The following is an 18,524-nucleotide window of genomic DNA, read 5'->3' as shown; positions in this document are numbered from 1 at the left end:
CCCGGGGCTCTTGGCAGCCGGAGCCGCCGCCGCTCCGCATTCCTCCGTCTTCCGAAAAGCGGCTAACATGGCGATGGGCAGGATGAGGTGAAGGAGAGGAGGAGGAGGAGAGGAAAAGAAAGAAAAAAAAAAAGAAAAAAAAAAGGAAAAAAGAGGGGGAGCGAGGAGGAAAAAAAAAAGGAAGGCAAAAAAAAAAAGGAAAAGAGGGAGAGGGGATGAGAGCAAGGCTGGCGGCGGCGGCGCGGTAATTTCCTCTCCCCCATTCTCCAAAAGGGAAAAAAAAAAAAAAAAAAAAAAAGGCAAAAAAGCCAGCCAAAAAAAAAAAAAAAAAAAAAGAAAAAGCAAGCAACCAACCCAGCAAACCACCCAACCCAACATTTCTTTTTTTTTCATGGAGAGCAAAAACCCCAGGCAAGCGGAGGAGGACCGGGACTCCTTTGCGCGGAGACCTTTGCATCAAAATGGTAGAGCTCGCAACCCCCCCCCCCCCCTTTTTTCCCTTTTCTCTTCTTTTTTTTTTTTTTTTTTTTATTATTTCCCCCTCCCCCCCACCCCCCCTCCCCGCTTCCTCGCGCTCCCGGGCCTTCGCTGACTTTGCAGAGGCCTCTCCAACTTGCCCGAATCCCTGCGAGGGCGGCGGAGGCGGAGGTGGACGCGGGGGGGGGGGTCGGGGATTTGCCTGGGGGGGGGGGGGTTGGCGTTTGCATGGGGCGAGTCCGCGGCGCGCTGCATCCCCGCGCGGGGGGGGGGCGGATAGCGCAAACCCACCCGTGACCGCTTTGCGGGGGGGGGGGGGGGGCTGAGTGGGGCCTCCCCCTTGGTGGGGAAGGAGGGGAAGAGGTTTTGCGTTTGGTCAAAATGGTAAAAAAAATAATGTGTCCGTCCCCCCCCCCCCGCACGGGGCCCTTTTTGCGTGGGGTGAGGGGCTGCGCGGGGACTGCGCTCGCCCCCGAGGTGCCGTGAAGGGTGATGGGGGGGGGGGCGTGCGGCTCAGCACCCCCAAGATTATTTTTTTTTGGGGGGGAAGGGGCTCCCCCCCCCGGTCCTCAGTCCACCTCGGGGGGGGCGGAATTTGGGGACGCGGCGGGGGGGAAACTTTTCGAGCCGCCCGGTCGCCCAGGCCGGAGGCTTCGCTGGAGCCGCCGCTTCCTCGGCCCTTTTTGTTCCCCGGATGACTCCTGCATTTTGCTAATTCCCAGCCGCCCCCCCCCCCCCCGCCGCCCCCCGCTCGCTCCCGCCCGGCCACGGGGCCCCGTTTTACCCGGGGGGGGGGGGGGTGCGGGTGCTCGGCTCACCCCGGTACCCCGGAGGAGCGAGGCCGCGAGCGTGGCGGGGAGGGCGCAGCATCCCACCCCGCTCCCGCTCCGCAGAGGGATTTTCCATGCATGCTCCAAAAATAATAATAATACTAATAAAAACAGGGAGGCTGGTTGCACCCGGAGCCCTGCAGCCGCGGCTCTCGCTCGCGGCAGTGACCTATTTTAGCAGCCGGAGGAGTTTTTTGGGGTTTTTTTTTGGGGGGAGGGGATAGTTTGACTTGCAGGGAGCAGGCCTGAGCCGGGAAGATGCACAGGGAAATCCCTTGGGATGTGCCATGGCCAAGGATGGCGGTTCCCGGTACCTTGGTACCTCCCCCATCCCTAAAAGTGTGGGGTTGTGATTGCCCCAGCCGTGGCTCTGCGCCTGGAATAACACCCCGGCAGGCGCTGGAGCGGCTTTACGGAAAGGGGAAGAAAGTGCAAGCTTTGGGAAATACAAAAAACCAACGCTGATCCGGCGCGTGAGGTGATGGCTGGGATGCTGGGCTGGGGCTCGGCATCCCCCAGCCCCGAAATTGGGGGTAACTGGAGCTGGGTTTGGGTTCTTGCACCCCGGCCGCGCTCGGCCTGCGGAATTCCTGCTGGCGTTAAGTCGGCTGCTGAAACCGCCCCTGCATCCCCTCCGGAGGGAGATGCTGATGGACCCGGGGAGGCACCAGGGTGGTTTTTGGGAGCGTTTGGTGCTTCAAGGTGGGGATGGAGATGCCCAGAGCCCACCCGGGCAGGCAGCCCTGCGAGGAAGAAGGGGAAAAGTTGGGAATTAAAACCTGTCCTCCACACCCGGCCTCAGCAAGAACCAGAGGAAAATTGGCTTTGTGGAGCAAAAATCCTCCTTGGAAAGATACTGAGGGATTTTTTTTTTCTTTTTTTTTTTTTTTTTTTTTTTCTGGATCTGGGGTGAAACCTTGCTGGGTGCAAACGTTTCGGCTCTGCCCGCGGAGTTTCCCTGAGGATGCTTGCTGGGCTAAATGCTGCTCCGGGGGCTTTGCTGGGGTGGCCGGAGGGTCCCCTTCGCCACCCGGCTGGGCTTCACGGCGGAGCTTTGTTCTCCTCATGAGGAATTAACGGCGCGTTAGGTTATTGCCAGGCAAACGCCGGAGTCGGGTGGGATAAATGGCCTTGTATTTGTGTCTCATGTCTGGAGGAGAGGCATGTCACCCCCTGCGTGAAAAGAACCCTCTGCTGCCTTCGGAGACGTCTCCTGTCGTAAAAGAGAGGGAGAAGCAGGAGGTTGCCGGCGAGTCGATTAAATATTGGTTATTTTTTAAGATGCAGATTTCCTCGCTTGGGGAAAACTGCGGAAAAATGTTTTGCGGATGAACCGATTGTGTCAAAACATCAGAAGGTCTTTGAAGGTTTTCGGGGGAATCGCTGATTTCCCCATCCTCCCTCCTCGTTTCGGCTGGAGGAAGAAACGAAGGGCTTTCCCCACGCTGCTGCGTTTCATCCTTCTTTAGATGGGGACGCGACGATGGCCGGGACAAAGTGCTCTCCGGGAAGAGCGAGAGCTGAAGTTTTTATTTTGCTGCCACCACGTTTGCGTGGCCCTGAAAAAGGGGATTCCTGGTTCCCCACGTGGTTTGCGTCCTAGATGTCCCCTGACATCCCATGGGATCTGCGGTCCCTGGGATGCTGGAGGAGCGGATGCCGGTGGGGAGGACGAGCTCAGGATCAGGCTTTGTGTCGTCTGCCCCTAATTGTTCCTCTCTTGTTTTGAAAGGAAACGTTGTGTTGCTGGAGCAGTGTTTGCAGGGCAGAACTCACCCCGTTGGGTTTCCCGCGTGGGGACACCTGAGGACTTATCCCTGTGTCCTTCGGGGCTGCTGTCCCCTCTTCAGCCACCCTCGGTGCTTCCGCTGCCTTTGCTGATTCTGAAACGTGGGATGACTTTGGATATGGGGAAAGACTGGCCATGGCGAGGCAGATATGATGAGTAGAGGACTTAATTACAATAAATTGTATTTTTTATTATTATTTTTATGATTTTATCTTTTGCCTGGAGCCAGGGTACTAACACCCTGTCGGAGTTAAAGCCCTGCTCCCGGAGCTGCTGAATTTGCTGGATAGCTGTGATAAAAATAAGCCCTTTTAATGCACGTTCATAAAAACGCTGAAGTGTTGGACAGGAAGGATGGCTGAACCAGAGGAGCGTGGCTGGTGCTTCCCGAAGACCCCTGGTCAAGGTTGGGTTTAGGATGGAGCTGGAGATGGGGACCATCTCTGGGGTCAGTGCCAGGGTTTGGAGAGGATGTTCCAGGGTGGGAAGCCCTGTCCGGGATGCTGGGAGAGATGTGTAGATGTGCTTAGGGACATGGTTTAGTGGGGACTTGGCAGTGTTAGGTTAATGGTTGGACTCAATGATCTTCAAGATCTCTTTCAATCTTAACAATTCTATGAGAGGCTCAACCTTGGACCTCTCTGGCAACTTTGAGGTCTGGAGCTGGGTTAGAAAATGCCATGGTTTTAGGGTCTGATGGGAGCCAGGTGTGGGGCCAACCTTGGAGGTGTCATATTCCATCTTGTTGACCCACCTGGAAGGTCATGGTGGCTTTCCCAGGGATGGACACCATAGTGCTGGGCAAGGAGATGCTGCCATCTGGTGCCAGCCCAATTCAGCAACGCGTAGGAGAAGGCTTCCTGCATCCATCCACCTTGCTTCCCAGGGATCTCAGCCTCTTTGCCGTTTTGTGGCAGCACCTGGGTGTGGGACTGCCTGGGGGACACAATGGCTTCAGGCCGTGCACAAGCACGTGGCTGCCCTGTTGCACCCATCCATGCTCCCTGCACTGAATTTGGGGTCCCTGGGCATCCTGTGAGCCACGGGGGGCTCAGTGCACTGCCTGCCCTGCTGCATCCATCCCCTCTGTTGGTGGCACTGAGGACATCCATAGAGTTCTGAAGGGATGATGCTCGCCTCTTCCCTGGCCTCGCGTGGCTCGCGCCGGGCTGGGCAGCGGTCCGGAGCTGGCCCCTGGCGCAGCCGCTTGGCCGACAGCCCGGCTGGGGAGGTCAGCGTTGGGTTTTGTCCTTGTTTCCTCCCTCGATCTTTCCTCCGCTTGTTTTTCTCGGGCAGGGGAGGGAGGGGGCGGTGGCTTTGTGTGTGTGTGTGTGTCCCAGGATCTTCCACCCCAGCAGTGGCTCTGCGGGAGGTCCTGCATCCCCCGAACAGGAGGGCAGCATCCCGTCCCGCTGCCTGCTCCCGTGCCAGGACGGTGGCTTGGGGACATCTCCATCAGCTGAGTGTCACTGGCTGTGCCAGGTGCTGGCGGGGACCCCATGGCCCGGCTGCGTTCAACGTTTTCCAGGAGGATTCCGGCTCTGCCGAAATCCAGCAGCATCCGTTTGGGGTTTAACCCCAGACCTCGCCATGGGCTTAGCGCAGATCTTGAATTACCTGGAGAGGTTTTGCACCGCGTGTCGGGCTTGGCCTGAGCTGCACCCGAAGAAACCCCTTGTGGTCCCGACCAAGAGGACACGGACAGATGGATGGGTGCATCCAGCCTGGCTTCAGTGCAGAGGGCTCGGGACTTGTCCCTGGGCTGGAAATAACACGGCGCTGAGCTGAAGTGTCAGTATTTTTGCAGCAGGGGGGCTGTGTTTGCGCAGGTGCTCGCCTTTGCGCGCGTCGGGACAGCTGCCGAGGTTACTGAGCAGATCTCAGGGCTTGGCGATGCCCTTGGTGGGACAGAGGGATGGCGTCCCTGATGCCATCACGGTGGCGGTGGCATCCCCCAGGAGCAGCTTTGCAGCGTCACCTCCTTGGACCAGTTTGGGGACAGGGGAGTGATGGCAGCGTTGGCCTGTCCGTCCGTCCGTCCTTGCAAAGCATCATTGTGGCTTTGCAGCTCTGTGTGCGAGAAAGAAAAGGAGAAAGATGCCCAGAGTGGCTGACAGGGTTTAAAAAAATTAAAAAATACAAAATAAATAAGAAAGCAACCAGCCATTAACCCTCTGTGGGCTGGGCTGCTGGGAAGCCAGTGCCTGCTCCCAACGGGGCGAAGCTTCGGATACCTTGTCCCCCGGCTCTCCCCAAGCCACAAGCGGCCGTGGCACTTCAAAAAAAAAGCCCAAATGAATCTTTTCCCCGTTTGCAGTGGTGGCTTCTTGGCTACAGGGGGACTGGGATGGGGGGAAGGATTTGTCCCCCGTTCCCTTGTGCTGAGGATGGTCCCACTGGGCCTGGAAAAGCATCTTTGAGGCGAAGCCTGTAAATGCTGGATGCTATTAAAAGAAAAAAAAAAAGAACAACCAAGGAAGCCTGGGAAGCAGCTGACTGTCCCCCAGCCAGGCTGATGCTCTTCTTCACTTGTGCAGAGGCTGGGAGGTGTTTTTCGGAGTGGGACAATCTCTGGGAGCATCGCTGAGCCCCTTCCCATCGCTTCCTCTCCCTGAAGTCTGCGTATGGCTCTGTTTTGGGCAGCCTTAAGCCTTTTAGACAGCACGTAGGGGGAAAACCACCACTTTAGATGGTGTCACCACCATCCTAAAGGACGTGACCATCCCCGACCTCTGGATCTGGGATGGGACCATCCCCGGCGAGCACCCGGTCCAGCCCCAGCAGCATCCCGGTGGGCAGGATGCTGGCGGTGGGCGCTTGGGGCCGTGTTGGCCGGCGCCTCGCCAGGCGAGGCTGCGGCCGAGCTATTGTTTTCCCTTCCTGCTTGTTTTTTCCGGACAACCCTCCCCTAATTAAATAAAAACACCCGTCGGAGAAGCGAACAAACCCCACCCCGGCACAGTCCCGTGCCGTGGGAGGGCGAAGTGCCCACGGGAGAGATCTCCGGGGAGGGGGGCGATGGGCAAGCAGAACGGTGAAGGTATGTGTTTTACCCCACTTCCAGGTTTCCGTGCATGGCCATGGTCCAAAACTGGGTGCTTTTGGGGCTTTTGGGGATATATATGGTCTGGGCAGTGCTGTTGGTTCAGGGGCGGCTTCATCCCGCTGCGTCCTGACTTTGGGAGTCATGGGAAGATGTGAGCAGCTCATCACCCTTAAAAACCCAAACCTATATGGCCTCTAAAATAGAGAAAAGGCTGAAGGTCTCAGCCGTGGGTCTTGAAAGCAGAAGGCAAATTATAGGAGCTTGAGGATTAAAACCCGAAGTGCGGGATTCTTTGGGATTTCTAGCGTTACGCTTTCGTATCATTTGAATTAATCTGTAAAAATAGGGTTTTAACGCCCTTTCTTTCTTTAGCAAGAGTCAAGTTGTGGCATTAAATAGTTTCAACCAAGTTCTTTCTCCCCACAACGCAGCGGCGTTCCAACTGGGAATAGGACGTGGGTGTTGTTTTTTTTTTTCCTAGAGGAGATAAATGCAAACATCGTATTCAGCTACTTATTAAAGCGGTTTTCCTTAATGCAATTTAATGCCGAAGGTCAGCGGTGAACGTTTCGGTGGTTGCCAATGGTAGGGGAAAACAGATTGCTGTTTTTCGTGGCTTGAAAAATTTTAAGGAAATCCCCAAATTTTGTGCCTGACAGAATCTGGTTTGCGGACAGCGGGTCTAACTGCTCTGCCTGGAGCGAACTGGGAGCTTGTGGCTGCCTAAATGTGCTTTTTATGCCCCAAAAACCCTGTCCTTGGGCTAATACAGGAGAGGTACTCGTGGTCCTCGGTGCTCCGGTGATGAGGGTGAGAGATGTGGCTATAGAGAGGCTGGTGGATGCCGGAGATGGTCTTCTGAAGGGCTGCAGATTTGGGTATTTAAATATATCCAGGATGACCTGACCTACTGGTCCCTCGGAGGGTTTTAGTGCTGCAGGAGCATTTTAGGGATCTGGCTCTTAATACCTGCTAAGATAAATAGCGTTTTATCGTAGCACAGCGATTGAAACCCAGCAGCAGCCTCTTCTCGAGGGAGGTGATCGGGTGTTGGCGTGGGAAACTGAGGCACGGTGGGGGATGCGGGTGGGAGCGGGGCTGTGCTTGGGCTCCGTCTCCTATAGCAGGATTTTTGGTGGATTCTTCAGGGAGAGGCTACCCCAGTCCAGCGAGCATCAGCATCTCCTCCAGCCATCATTCCTGTATCACCCTTATCTCTTCTTTGTGTCGGGGCGCAGCTGACCCGCATCCCTCGGTACCCTGTCGCCCGGAGCATCCTCCCCATCCTCCGGCTGCCCTCCCACCTCAACAGCCGTTTTGGGATGGGATTTTGGCAGCACCGCTTGAAAATGCTCTTAAAATAGAGCCGGAGGGCAGCGTCAGGGTGGGGAGGGCTGTCTGGAGGCACCGCCGTCCCCTCGGGGTGGGGACTTTGCAGCCACGCTGCTTTCGAATAATTTTTATGTTGGTTATTTTTTTTTTTCTGGTGCCGACGATGCCAGGACCCTGCCTGGAGGTTGGTGGGATTTGGTGGGGGCTGGCGGTTTGGGGGTTTGTTTCAGTTGGATATCTGGGGGGTACCCAGCGAGCACCCCAAGCCTGGGATTGGGATGGAGATGGGATGGGTGATCTGTGATTCCATGTCACGCTGCTTGCGGGACCAAACCGAAGCAGTGGGCCAAGGTGGTGGTGGTGGAAAAGAGAAAAACTGCGATTTTTAATTTTTTTTAAAAAAAAGTATTTAAAAAAATAACATTTTTTTTAAATATTTGTGTTTTCCTGGGGGAAGGGGTAATGAGTTTAACTCTCCCATTAATCCCAATTAATCAAGCTTTTCCGCTCCGATGGGGATGCAGGAACAGGAGCTGCCGGAGGGGTATTTTGGGGCAAGACGGGGTCTTTCTTGCGATCTCACCCCGGCGGGCGCCTCTCGTCTTAGCTGAGGCTCCGGCTCCAGCTCCGGGCGAGCTCAGGGAAAGCATCTGATAGCAATAAAGAGCAAAAACCTCCCGCTGACAAGCCGGGGCTGAAGTCACCGACGGGACGTGGCCAAGACACGCATTGTCCTCGCTGCTGGGACTGATTAGAGCCGCCTGGCAAGCCCGGCGCTGGGTGAGGGGTCAGCCCCTTTTGCCAAAAAAACCTCGATCCGGAGCAAAAAAAAAACCCAAACCCACCAGTTTTTGTTTTCCAAACTGGGCTGTGTGGAGGTGATGCCACCCAGCGGACCCAATTCCCCTTGTTTTTCACCCGTTTCTCCACGGCTGTGGCCGTACCAACTTGGGGCATCCCATAGAGTGAGGTGGGATGGATCCCAGGAGGAAAAACCTGAATTCAGGATTTTTTTTTCATAACCAAAGCAAAGCAGGAGAGTCCCTGGCAAAGACATCCGCTGAAAGCTTGCCGTCTCTTCGGCGTTTGATATTTATTATATCATTATTTATTTGCTGTGTGCCTGGGGTGGGAGGGGGCTGAGCCATCCGAGTTCCTCTTGTTGAAATGTCCTTGGCAGTCATGAGGCTTGGAAAATGGTGGTGGATGGACATTCCAGCTGGGATGCAGCGTTGTATAACAAATATATATATAAAGAGTGTTTATATAATAGTTTTATATGTGTGTGTTTGTATATTTATATATAGAAAGAGTTTAAATATATATGAATGTTTTTTATATATATATATATATATAAAATATATAAAAATATCTATAAAACACCCTCTTTCACTACCTCTTTGCCCCTCTCCAGGCTGCAGAGCCAAGAGTTTGGAGAAGAGCTGGTTTTTCCCTGATTTCTCCGGGTGTGAGCGTTTGCAGGGGCTCTCCAGGGCCGTCGGGACCATGGGAGCCTGACAACCCCGTTGGTTGGACGAGTTGGTTGTGGAGCAGAAATTCAGTGAAAATGAAAAATTTTGGCAGGGAGAGGGAAGGGGATTTTTTTTTTTGCTTGTTGAGAAAACAGAAAAAAACACCCATTTTTTTTATTATTTAAACATTTTCGTCTGTGTGTGCTTTTGCCTGTGGCTCTCAAGAAAAAAAAAAAGACAAACAAAACGTGTCTTGCTGGAATTCATGTGTTGATCAAGAGCTGCCATTTGTCCCAGAAAAAAAACAGGAGCTGACAAACTCTTGTTGGAGCAGGAGATGTGGGATAAACCGGCAGGTTGAACCCTCTCTCTCCGCCACTGTTCTCCACCGTGTCCATGGTCACATCCCACAATGATGGGGAAAGAGGGCGTTGATGTGGTCGGATCCATCTCCATCCCTGAATTGGGTGTTCAGCATGGAAAGCCAAAGGGAAGCAGAGGGAGAGTGGATATCCCACCTGCTTCTAATACAGGGCGCGGGATTTGGGGCGTGGGATATCCCTTGGATTTGGGATGCAGCTGGCAAACCCATCCTGGGGCTCAGGTATCCATCCCCAAGAGAGCTGATGAACGTCCAGGTGTGGTGTGCACCACGGGAAGAACATGTGAGCTAAATTAAACGTCCAGGAAACGCAGCCCGGGGAGCATTGGCAGGCGCAGCATTTCCCAGCCTGGGGATGCTGCTCCCTGATTTGAATTTGGCCAGGTAGTGCCTTTCCCCGGGATTTAAAATGGGCATTAAAAAAGCACGTAAGTCATCCTGGTGAATCCATCCTGGTGGGTTACCTGCTGATGTGAGTTGGAGCATGTGGCGTAATTCGGCAAATATTAGAGGATATTGTGGTTTATGTAATTATTATGTCATTTCTGTAGAAGCAGGGAGGTTTGGAATCCTATTTTTCTTCTGTTTAGGGGGTTAAATCTCAGCTGGTGCCCAAAATTGGCTTCCTGCATGGGGCAGATGTGCCCCTGAGGTCACCATCTGGTTCAGGCTCTGCTCTCCTGCGTGACATCTTTTCCACATGATTGTGGACAGCTGAGCCAGACTTTGGACCTCCTTGGTGGTCCGGTGGTCATGGTGCCTCCTACCCAGTACGAAGAGATGTCAGTGGGTGCATGTATGACCTTGGCCTGTCCTTTCACTGAGCTTTGTCCTCCTTGGTTGAGTCTCCCAAACTCAAGTTGTTGGCAGAGCTTCTTGGTTGGTGTCTCCAAGCTGGGCCCAGTGGTAGAGCTTCTTGGTGTTTCAAAGCTGGGTCTGGTGGTAGATCTTTGTGGTTGGCACCTCCAAGCTGGGTCTGGTGGTGGATCTTTGTGGTTGGCACCTCCAAGCTGGATCTGGTGGTGGATCTTTGTGGTTGGCATCTCCAAATCTCCAAGCTGGGTCTGGTGGTAGATCTTTGTGGTTGGCACCTCCAAGCTGGATCTGGTGGTGGATCTTTGTGGTTGGCATCTCCAAATCTCCAAGCTGGGTCTGGTGGTAGATCTTTGTGGTTGGCACCTCCAAGCTGGGTCTGGTGGTGGATCTTTGTGGTTGGCACCTCCAAGCTGTGTCTGGTGGTGGAGATTTGTGATTGGCATCACTGACCTGGGATGCATGGCCAGGGATGGGTGGCATGGCCAGGTGGGTGTTTCCCTGGGGAAAGAGCCCTCTTAAACGATTTTATTTCCTTCCTCCCCACAGCTGATAGTCGAAAAAACGACTGACTACCCTTCGGCTGAGTACTCTCTGGTGGAGGATGTAGCCCTCCACTTCACGTGTTTGATGGACAGACTGAACGAGCAGCGCCTCTTTCAGCCGGACCTGTGCGACGTGGACATCGTGCTGGTGCAGCACAAGAGCATCTTCCCGGCGCACAAGGGGGTCCTGGCAGCCTACAGCCAGTTCTTCCACTCCCTCTTCACCCAAAACAAGCAGCTGCAGCGCGTGGAGCTCTCTCTGGAGGCCCTCACCTCGCAGGGCCTCCAGCAGATCCTCAACTTCATCTACACCTCCAAGCTCCTCGTCAACTCCTGCAATGTGCAGGACGTGCTGAACGCGGCCGCCGTGCTGCAGATGAACAACATCGCCTCCTCCTGCCAGGACCTCCTGGACACCCGTTCGCTCAGCCTGGCCGCCGACATGGCCCTGCCCGCCGAGGGCTGCGCCGGACCCCCGCCCTACTACTGCGAGATCAAGCAGGAGGTGGACTCGCCCCATCCGAAGATCTACGCCCGAGAGGGCAACGACCCCTACTCGGTGCGAGTGGAGGATGGAGCAGGTGGTGGGACGCTCCCCCCTGGTCCAGCCAAGCAGTACTACAAGGAGGAGAAGGATGGTGGTCCAGGTGCTGTCTGTAAGATGGAAGGCGAAGAGTCCGAGGAGGACCTGGACAGCCAGGGCTCGTACAACCGGGAGCAGATCATCGTGGAGGTGAACCTCAACAACCAGACCCTCAATGTCTCCAAGGGCATGGAGGGGAAGGCAGCCGCCAGCGAGGCGGCCGTGATGGGGCGGCCTGACGGTGACGGACGCGACACAGAGGAGGATGGGGAGGAGGAGAACGAGGAAGGAGAGGAGGAGGAGGAAGAGGAGGAGGATGCAGAGGTGGGCGAAGAGGAAGAGGAGGAACACAGTGAGGAGGAAGACCTGGAGGAGACGACGGAAGAAGAGGACGATGATGACGATGATGAAGACGCGTCAGAGGTGAAAAGGGAAAAGGGTGGGCAGACCCGCAGAGGCAGCCGGGCATCCAAAGCCACCAAACCTGCCATGGCGACCAGGTCCCAGGAGATGGCCAAGGCGGAAGAGGAGGAGGAGGAGGAGGAAGAGGAAGGCCAGCGAGGGAGGAAAAGGAAAAAGGAACAGGACGGTTTGGGCCAGAAGGTGAAGCTGGAGGAGAAGCAGCACTACCCATGCAAGAAGTGCCCCCGGGTCTTCAACAACCGCTGGTACCTGGAGAAGCACATGAACGTCACGCACAGCCGCATGCAGATCTGCGACAAGTGTGGCAAACGCTTCCTGCTCGAGAGCGAACTGCTGCTGCACCACCAGACCGACTGTGAGAAGAACATCCAGGTGAGCCAGCCCCGGAGACATCCCACCAGGGATGGACATCCCACCAAGGGGGGAACATCCCACCAATGAGTGGAGCATCCTGCTGGGGATGGGCGTCCCACCAAGGTGGAGACATCCCACCAAAGGAGGAGCGTCCCACCATCATGGGACATCCCAATAGGGGAGGGACATCCCACCCACCATGGAGGACATCCCACCCAGCTATGCCATGGGACGGGCTCGTGCTCAAATAATATTTTTGATGTGGTTGGCACATGGCAGACGGGAGGGAACCTTATTTCACCCGTGACTTGTATTCAGGCTCAGGAGGGTCCCACGGCGCCATGAGACCAGAGGATTTGTGCTGGGGGACTGTGGCTTCCCCTTGGCCAACTGGGTGGAAACACGGAGGAGCTTTGAGGAGTAATTTTGCTTTGAGTTTATTCAGTTAATCTGGATAAAACATTGCGAGCCCTTGATGGAGACACACTCCAGCCGTTCCCACCCAGGCTGAAACCAATTTAGCTTGATTCAAAGATGCGCTGACACCAGTTGAAATGGTTTTAATCTGCCTTTTGTGCTTTTTAGCTTGCGTATTAGCAAATTTCCGAATGGGTGTGACATCCGTGCGCGGCTGGGGCTTGCCGTGTCCTCCGCCTAATGCTAACGAGATCCCGCGTTTGCAAATCGACACCGTTTAATGGGTGCAATTTTGGGGGGGATACGTAGTCATCCCATCGGAGCAGCCAACACCTGCGTTCCTGCAGACCCCTCCAACCCGTCTCTTAGTCCCCGACGAGCTGTTTGGCACGACTAATTGGAAAAATACTTCTGGAGAGCTTCGCCCATCGTCCTGCACTGACCCTGTGGGGCATCTTCCTGAGAACTTCACAGTGCTGAGGTTGCTTTTTTTTTTTTTTGGATGCTTTTTCCCAGAATGGAGCAAGTGCAGCTCCGATACCTGCGTGGTGGTGGCTGTTTTGGTGTCTATCGTAAAGCCTGTCCAATTAAAAATGGGTTTTCCCAGTGCGTTTCTTCAGCCTCATCTGCTTTCCTGATGGATACATGGGGCTGTCACCTCGTTCCTTTTTTTGTTTTCCCCTCTTTTTATCCCTTTTCCAGGTCATTTCTGAATAGGATGAAGCACAACTGCCCGTGCAGTGACCTCCTCCCGTGGAAAACATGGATCATTACCTCTCAGTTGAGCGTTTTTAAATTTACAAATAGCCAAATTCACTCTGGTTGCTGTGATGGAGTGAATATTATAAATGTGTCATGGAATTATAGCGGGATGGAAAAGGGATTTTTTTCAACTCCATACCTATAACGGACAGTCTTTATTTCTTGGTTTTTAAGCAGATCCATGGAGGGACCATCCCTCTTACCCGTTTGGTCTGCTGCTTTTTTTCCCTGTTTTGTTCCCAAATTTCATCCGTAATGCTTTAGGTGTAGGCTCCATCTCGCTCCCTGTGATCATCTCCCATCTCCACCCGCAGCCCTGTGGACACCATAACGGTCATCCTGCCTCTGCTGCCCAAAAAACGATTCGTCCAGATTGTTTCTCAAACTTTTCTTGTCCAGCTTCAGAATGATTTTCCTCTTAACCTACGAGAATTTCTCCTCATTTTTTTTCCCCTTGTTTGGATGTTACTTCCACGGTTTCGAGTGCTGCATTTTTGCGATGACTGAGGACGCAGAGCTCAGCCCTCCTGGTCCCAGCCCAGGGGCTTTCCTACATCTGCTGCTTTCCCTCCACCTTTAATTTTAAAATTCCCCTGAGGCCTCATTTTAAGTGGAGAAAATGGATATTGCTGCGTCTTTGATAACAGGCTCTGGTCCTGAATTTATCCCGAAATGTCTCTTAAAGCAGAAATAAAACTGTTCTGATCTGTGGAAGTATTTGCTTAGGAACAGTGGAACTCAGAGGACTACTCATGGTGATATTCAAGCATGGCAAGATGAAGACGACGAGCGTTGGGAACACCTCTCTGGCCCTAATTTTGCCTCCCAGGCACCTAAGTATGGATATATAGAGCAAGATGCTGTGACTGCATGACATAACGGTATATTTTCCATGGTATCACAGCCTCGTTTGGTGCCAAGTTTGATTGAAGCCCATCAACAAGCATCTGTTCCTCTGGGTAGGAGAAGGTGGAGCCTGTGCTGCCTGCACTGCTTCAAGCCCTGCTGGGAAATTCCCCCGGGCTTACTGGTACCACTCAGCCGTGCTGTCGCTAGATGCCTCCAAGACATGAATTATTTTCTCAGTGCATCTGTGAGAAGAAGAGATGATTTTATCACTGTTGGCCAAGAGGAAGATGAGTCATGGAGAAATGAAGGAGTGCTCCTGGCAGTGGTTTCCTGTGTGGACCTCGCTCTCCTGTGTTTCCCTGAGCACCAAACTGATCTCAGTCACCTTGAACTGATCTCGTGCTGAAGCTAGAGCTTTTCCTGGGAACTATCTGAGAAACATTGAACTTGCTGGAGCTGAAGCAAATCTCTACCATAACTTCTTGGGGGAGACTTTGCGTGTCACGTTGTTCTGCTTGTGCTGATGGACTGGTTTTTGGACCCATTGTGATCCGTTTGGAAAGCTCATTTAGTGGTCAAGTATCCATAATATCTGCTGAAGACTGAGATTGCGCTGCCCTGGCTGGGGCTTCTCCTCGTTCCTATGTTCTTTGCAGCCTTCCAATGCACAGAGAGTTGGGTTGTTTTTTTTTTTAATGGTAAAAATGGGGTTTTTTTTGCTTAACTTTGTGCAAGAATAAAATCCTCAGTTGGGAATACGGCCTTGGTGCGTGAGCTGCTGTTTGTGCAAGTCCTGTACATCCATTGATGGAGAGGCCATGTCCTTCCCTTGGAAGGCATCACCCTTTCCCCATCCAGTGGATAGAGGTTTGCGTTTCGGAGGTTTTGAAGTGACAAGCTCTGTAGCAGACTTGCTGGTTGTTACAATTTTTGATGTCTCAAGTTTAGGTCTCGTAGTGATGTTCCCTTTCAGTGGGCGAAGCTGATAGCCTGGCAAAACCAAAATGCTGGTGGTGTCAGGGCACGTTCCTCTGCTTCCCTGCCCATCCCCTCTCTCCTTGCAGTGCGTGACGTGCGGGAAGGGGTTCAAGAAGCTCTGGTCCCTCCATGAGCACAACAAGATCGTCCATGGCTACGCTGAGAAGAAGTTCTCCTGTGAGATCTGCGAGAAGAAGTTCTACACCATGGCCCACGTGCGCAAACACATGGTTGGTGAGTGCGGGAGGCGCTCGTGCCATGGAGGAGGTCTTGTTAGGGGGGTTCCTCCATCCTTTTGGCCATGAAGGGTGATTTTTTTTGTCAATGTTGTGTTGAGAGTTTAAGGTTGGACTTAGTCTTGAGTGAGTATCAACCAGAGGGCTTGAAATTTGGCCCAGTATTTAATGCTGAATGTATTCAATCTTCCCACTGGCAATTGTTCTCCCAGTGTATGTCTGCCCAGTGCTGGGTTTGGAGCACTAAGGCATGGTGCTGGGGAAGCTCATTTGTTTTATTTAACAAGGAAAAAAGAGCCTTCAGAAGTGATCAAAGAAGGGTTTGAAGTGTAACCATCCTTCCTTGGTAAAAGAGGACCAGACTGCACGAGCGCCAGTCTTTGAAAAGCAAATTGCAGATGGCAACAGCAGTTGAATCCCTGGGGCTTGCAGGCACCAAAGAGATCCAAAAAAAAGGAGGATTTGGCAGGCAATTAGGAAAGTACCTGCTACATTGCTGCTGCGCATCCTCCCGAGATGGCTTTGGGTTTGCCGGGGCTGGGAGCGGCAGCTGGGACGTGGGGAGATGGGTGCTTGGGGTGCAGGGAGGTCACCTGACCCACCCCTCTCCACTGCAGCTCACACCAAGGACATGCCATTCACCTGCGAGACCTGCGGGAAGTCCTTCAAGCGCAGCATGTCCCTCAAGGTCCATTCGCTCCAGCACTCCGGGGAAAAGCCTTTTAAATGTGAGGTAAGGTCCTGTGCGTCCCCCTCCACCCTGTGTCCTCTCAAATGGGCACAAAAACACTGATCTGGGGAAAGATCTTCCACTTCTTGGGGCTTCCCCTGGGCTTTTTGCCAGCGCAGCTGTAGGGATACTCCTCCCTCTCCCAAACTTTGCGTCCCTTCCTGGTTTGAGGGTTCCACCAACCCTATGATTGGACCTTGCATCCCAAACCCAGCGCCTGGACCTTGCATCCCACCCCAAGCCCATCCAGCCTGCGAACTTGGCTGGCTATGTCCCAAAAAGCCATTTATTTGGGTTCTTTTGAGGAGGGGGAAAAGTGATTTCTGCGCTGCTCCGACATGCTGGTGACTGGGGGGGGGGGGATACGGGAGGTTTTTTGGGTGCTCATCAACAGCTCATCCCCCTCTCACCCCATAGAACTGCAACGAGCGCTTCCAGTACAAGTACCAGCTGCGCTCCCACATGAGCATCCACATCGGCCACAAGCAGTTTATGTGCCAGTGGTGTGGCAAGGACTTCAACATGAAGCAGTACTTCGACGAGCACATGAAGACGCACACGGGTGAGAGCTCCTCACCTTGCCCCCAGCCCCTGCAGGGAAAGAGCGATGGGATGGCGGGTAGCATCTTTGGGTGGATGGCAGGATGGGGTTTTGGAGGGAGTGGATGGTCCAGCTGCCCGGCTTCTCATCCGTCTTCCCCCATCCTCAGGCGAGAAGCCCTACATCTGCGAGATCTGCGGGAAGAGCTTCACCAGCCGCCCCAACATGAAGCGGCATCGCCGGACCCACACGGGCGAGAAGCCGTACCCCTGCGACGTCTGCGGCCAACGCTTCCGCTTCTCCAACATGCTCAAAGCCCACAAGGAGAAATGTTTCCGCGTCAGCAACCCCTTGGCTTCGGACACGGCTGCCCCTCAACCCGCCTCCAGCCCGGCCTCACTGCCCCCCGGCCCCGGCATCTCCCCCCTGCCCCTGCCGCTGCTTCATCCCCTTCCACAGACCCTCCCTCCTCCTCCTCACCTACCACCACCCCCTCCCCTGTTTCCCGCGGGGAGGATAAATTCGAACAACAACTAGGTACCCCCATCCCGGCCGTGCGCCCGCACGGACTGCTCTGCCCTTCGGGAACGCCTCCCCTCCGGGGAGCCAAGGCTTTGCTTGCTGTCTTCCCCGCTTCCTCCTCATTTTGGGGTTGTTTTGTTGTTTTGTTTTGTTTTTTTTTTCCTTTTTCTCACCCGTCATTCTCCACGGAGAGGGGGGAGCAGGAGGAAGTCCCCCAGCCGAGGAGCATGGATGTTGCGGGGGGACCGCCGTCCGTCCGTAAGGGTGTAGGTAAAAGGCGTCGCTCTCCGTTTCATCTTCCCGCGCGTCGGCTTCATCTCCGTGCCGGGATGCCGGCAGGGCTCGGAGCAGCAGGACACCGCGCTGTCCGAGTTGAGCTCGCCGGCATCGCGTGCCCGCCCGCTAGCCGAATGGCCACCTGCCGGCGCTCCGATATTTATAAGAAGCCGAAATCTAGCTAGTGGTGCTTGAATCCCTGTACTGTAAAGCTGGTCTTTCAATTCAGGCTCTTTTCCCAAAAGGCGGAGAGGTGGGTACCATGGAGGAGCCCCCGCCGGTCCCGTCTGCTGGCCCTGGTGGCCCGCGGCGAGTGAGCAGATGTCCCCGTTGGAAAGCCGTCAGCCCGCTCTCGTTAGCAGCCCTTCCCGCGTCTTCCTTCCTCGTGCCAGGTTTTCCTCCTCCATAGGCGAAAGCACAAACACCGGCGGCATCGCGTCTCGGGGCGGCGCTGCCAGCTCGTTTTTAGGGTGCCCTGAGGGATCTGGGCTCTGGTGTGCCCTTTCTGCTTATCCCAGCAGGAACCGAGCTCCCAGGGATGCTCAGGAGTTGGTGAGGGTCTCTGGGAGAGCTCAGATGGCCTCGGGACCGGTGGGAGGGTGGCTCCGCGGCAACCTGGGACGGAGGAGCGGGATGCTGCTGTTTTTCGGCAGAATCAGCCCAGAATAGTGCCTTAACAATTCGAATAAACCCCTGACCAGTGGGTGAGCTCCAGGGTGGGTCCCGTTGCAAGGTTTAGAGCTAAAGCAAGACCAGGTTCAGCCTGATGATGATGTCCCATCCGCCAGCTTGTTGCCCGTGTCACCCTCCCAAGCTTTATCCCCCACGGGCTTGGCAGCCGTTGCCCTGCCCTGAGACCAGTGAGAGCTGTGGCTGGTTTAGTGATGCCCCACGATGTTGGTTAGTGCTTCTCTGGCCACATTGTGTTTGTTGAAGTTGAGCTGGTCTTTGGCTTCATGCTGGCAGAGGAGAAGAGAAAGGCTTTGCTGTTTCCGTCTTGTTGGACGTTGGGGTCCAAGCTGGGTCTCTCACTGCTATGCTCTGCTCCAACGTGTCGTGCGTTGGCCTGACCCTGGCTGTGTGGTCCCCCTGCCCAGGGAAGTGTCCCCTTTGGGGTCGAGGAGAGCTGCAGGAGCTGCAGAGCATCCATTATGGGCAGAGAGGTGC

General features: G+C 54.4%; 1 protein-coding gene across 2 annotated transcripts; it reads left to right on the top strand.

Moving 5' to 3' along the window:
* The first annotated feature begins 215 nt into the window (after positions 1-215).
* ZBTB47 (zinc finger and BTB domain containing 47) lies at positions 216-17,096 on the top strand. 2 transcript variants are annotated; one of them, XM_086614983.1, is made up of 7 exons: positions 216-244; positions 398-464; positions 10,691-12,064; positions 15,139-15,286; positions 15,906-16,021; positions 16,436-16,580; positions 16,729-17,096. In XM_086614983.1, exons 1-7 carry the CDS (start codon positions 216-218, stop codon positions 17,094-17,096), a joined length of 2,247 nt encoding a protein of 748 aa, XP_086471109.1. The 2 variants fall into 2 exon arrangements, with proteins under 2 accessions (XP_086471109.1, XP_086471110.1); XM_086614984.1 differs by lacking the exons at positions 216-244; positions 398-464 and adding an exon at positions 6,074-6,136.
* The last annotated feature ends 1,428 nt before the right edge of the window (positions 17,097-18,524 follow it).

Source organism: Tauraco erythrolophus, chromosome 7 (assembly GCF_009769465.1).
Source record: "Tauraco erythrolophus isolate bTauEry1 chromosome 7, bTauEry1.pri, whole genome shotgun sequence".
NCBI lineage: Eukaryota > Metazoa > Chordata > Aves > Musophagiformes > Musophagidae > Tauraco > Tauraco erythrolophus.
Note: the sequence above shows the minus strand (reverse complement) of the source record. Positions and strands in the feature narration are given on the sequence as shown.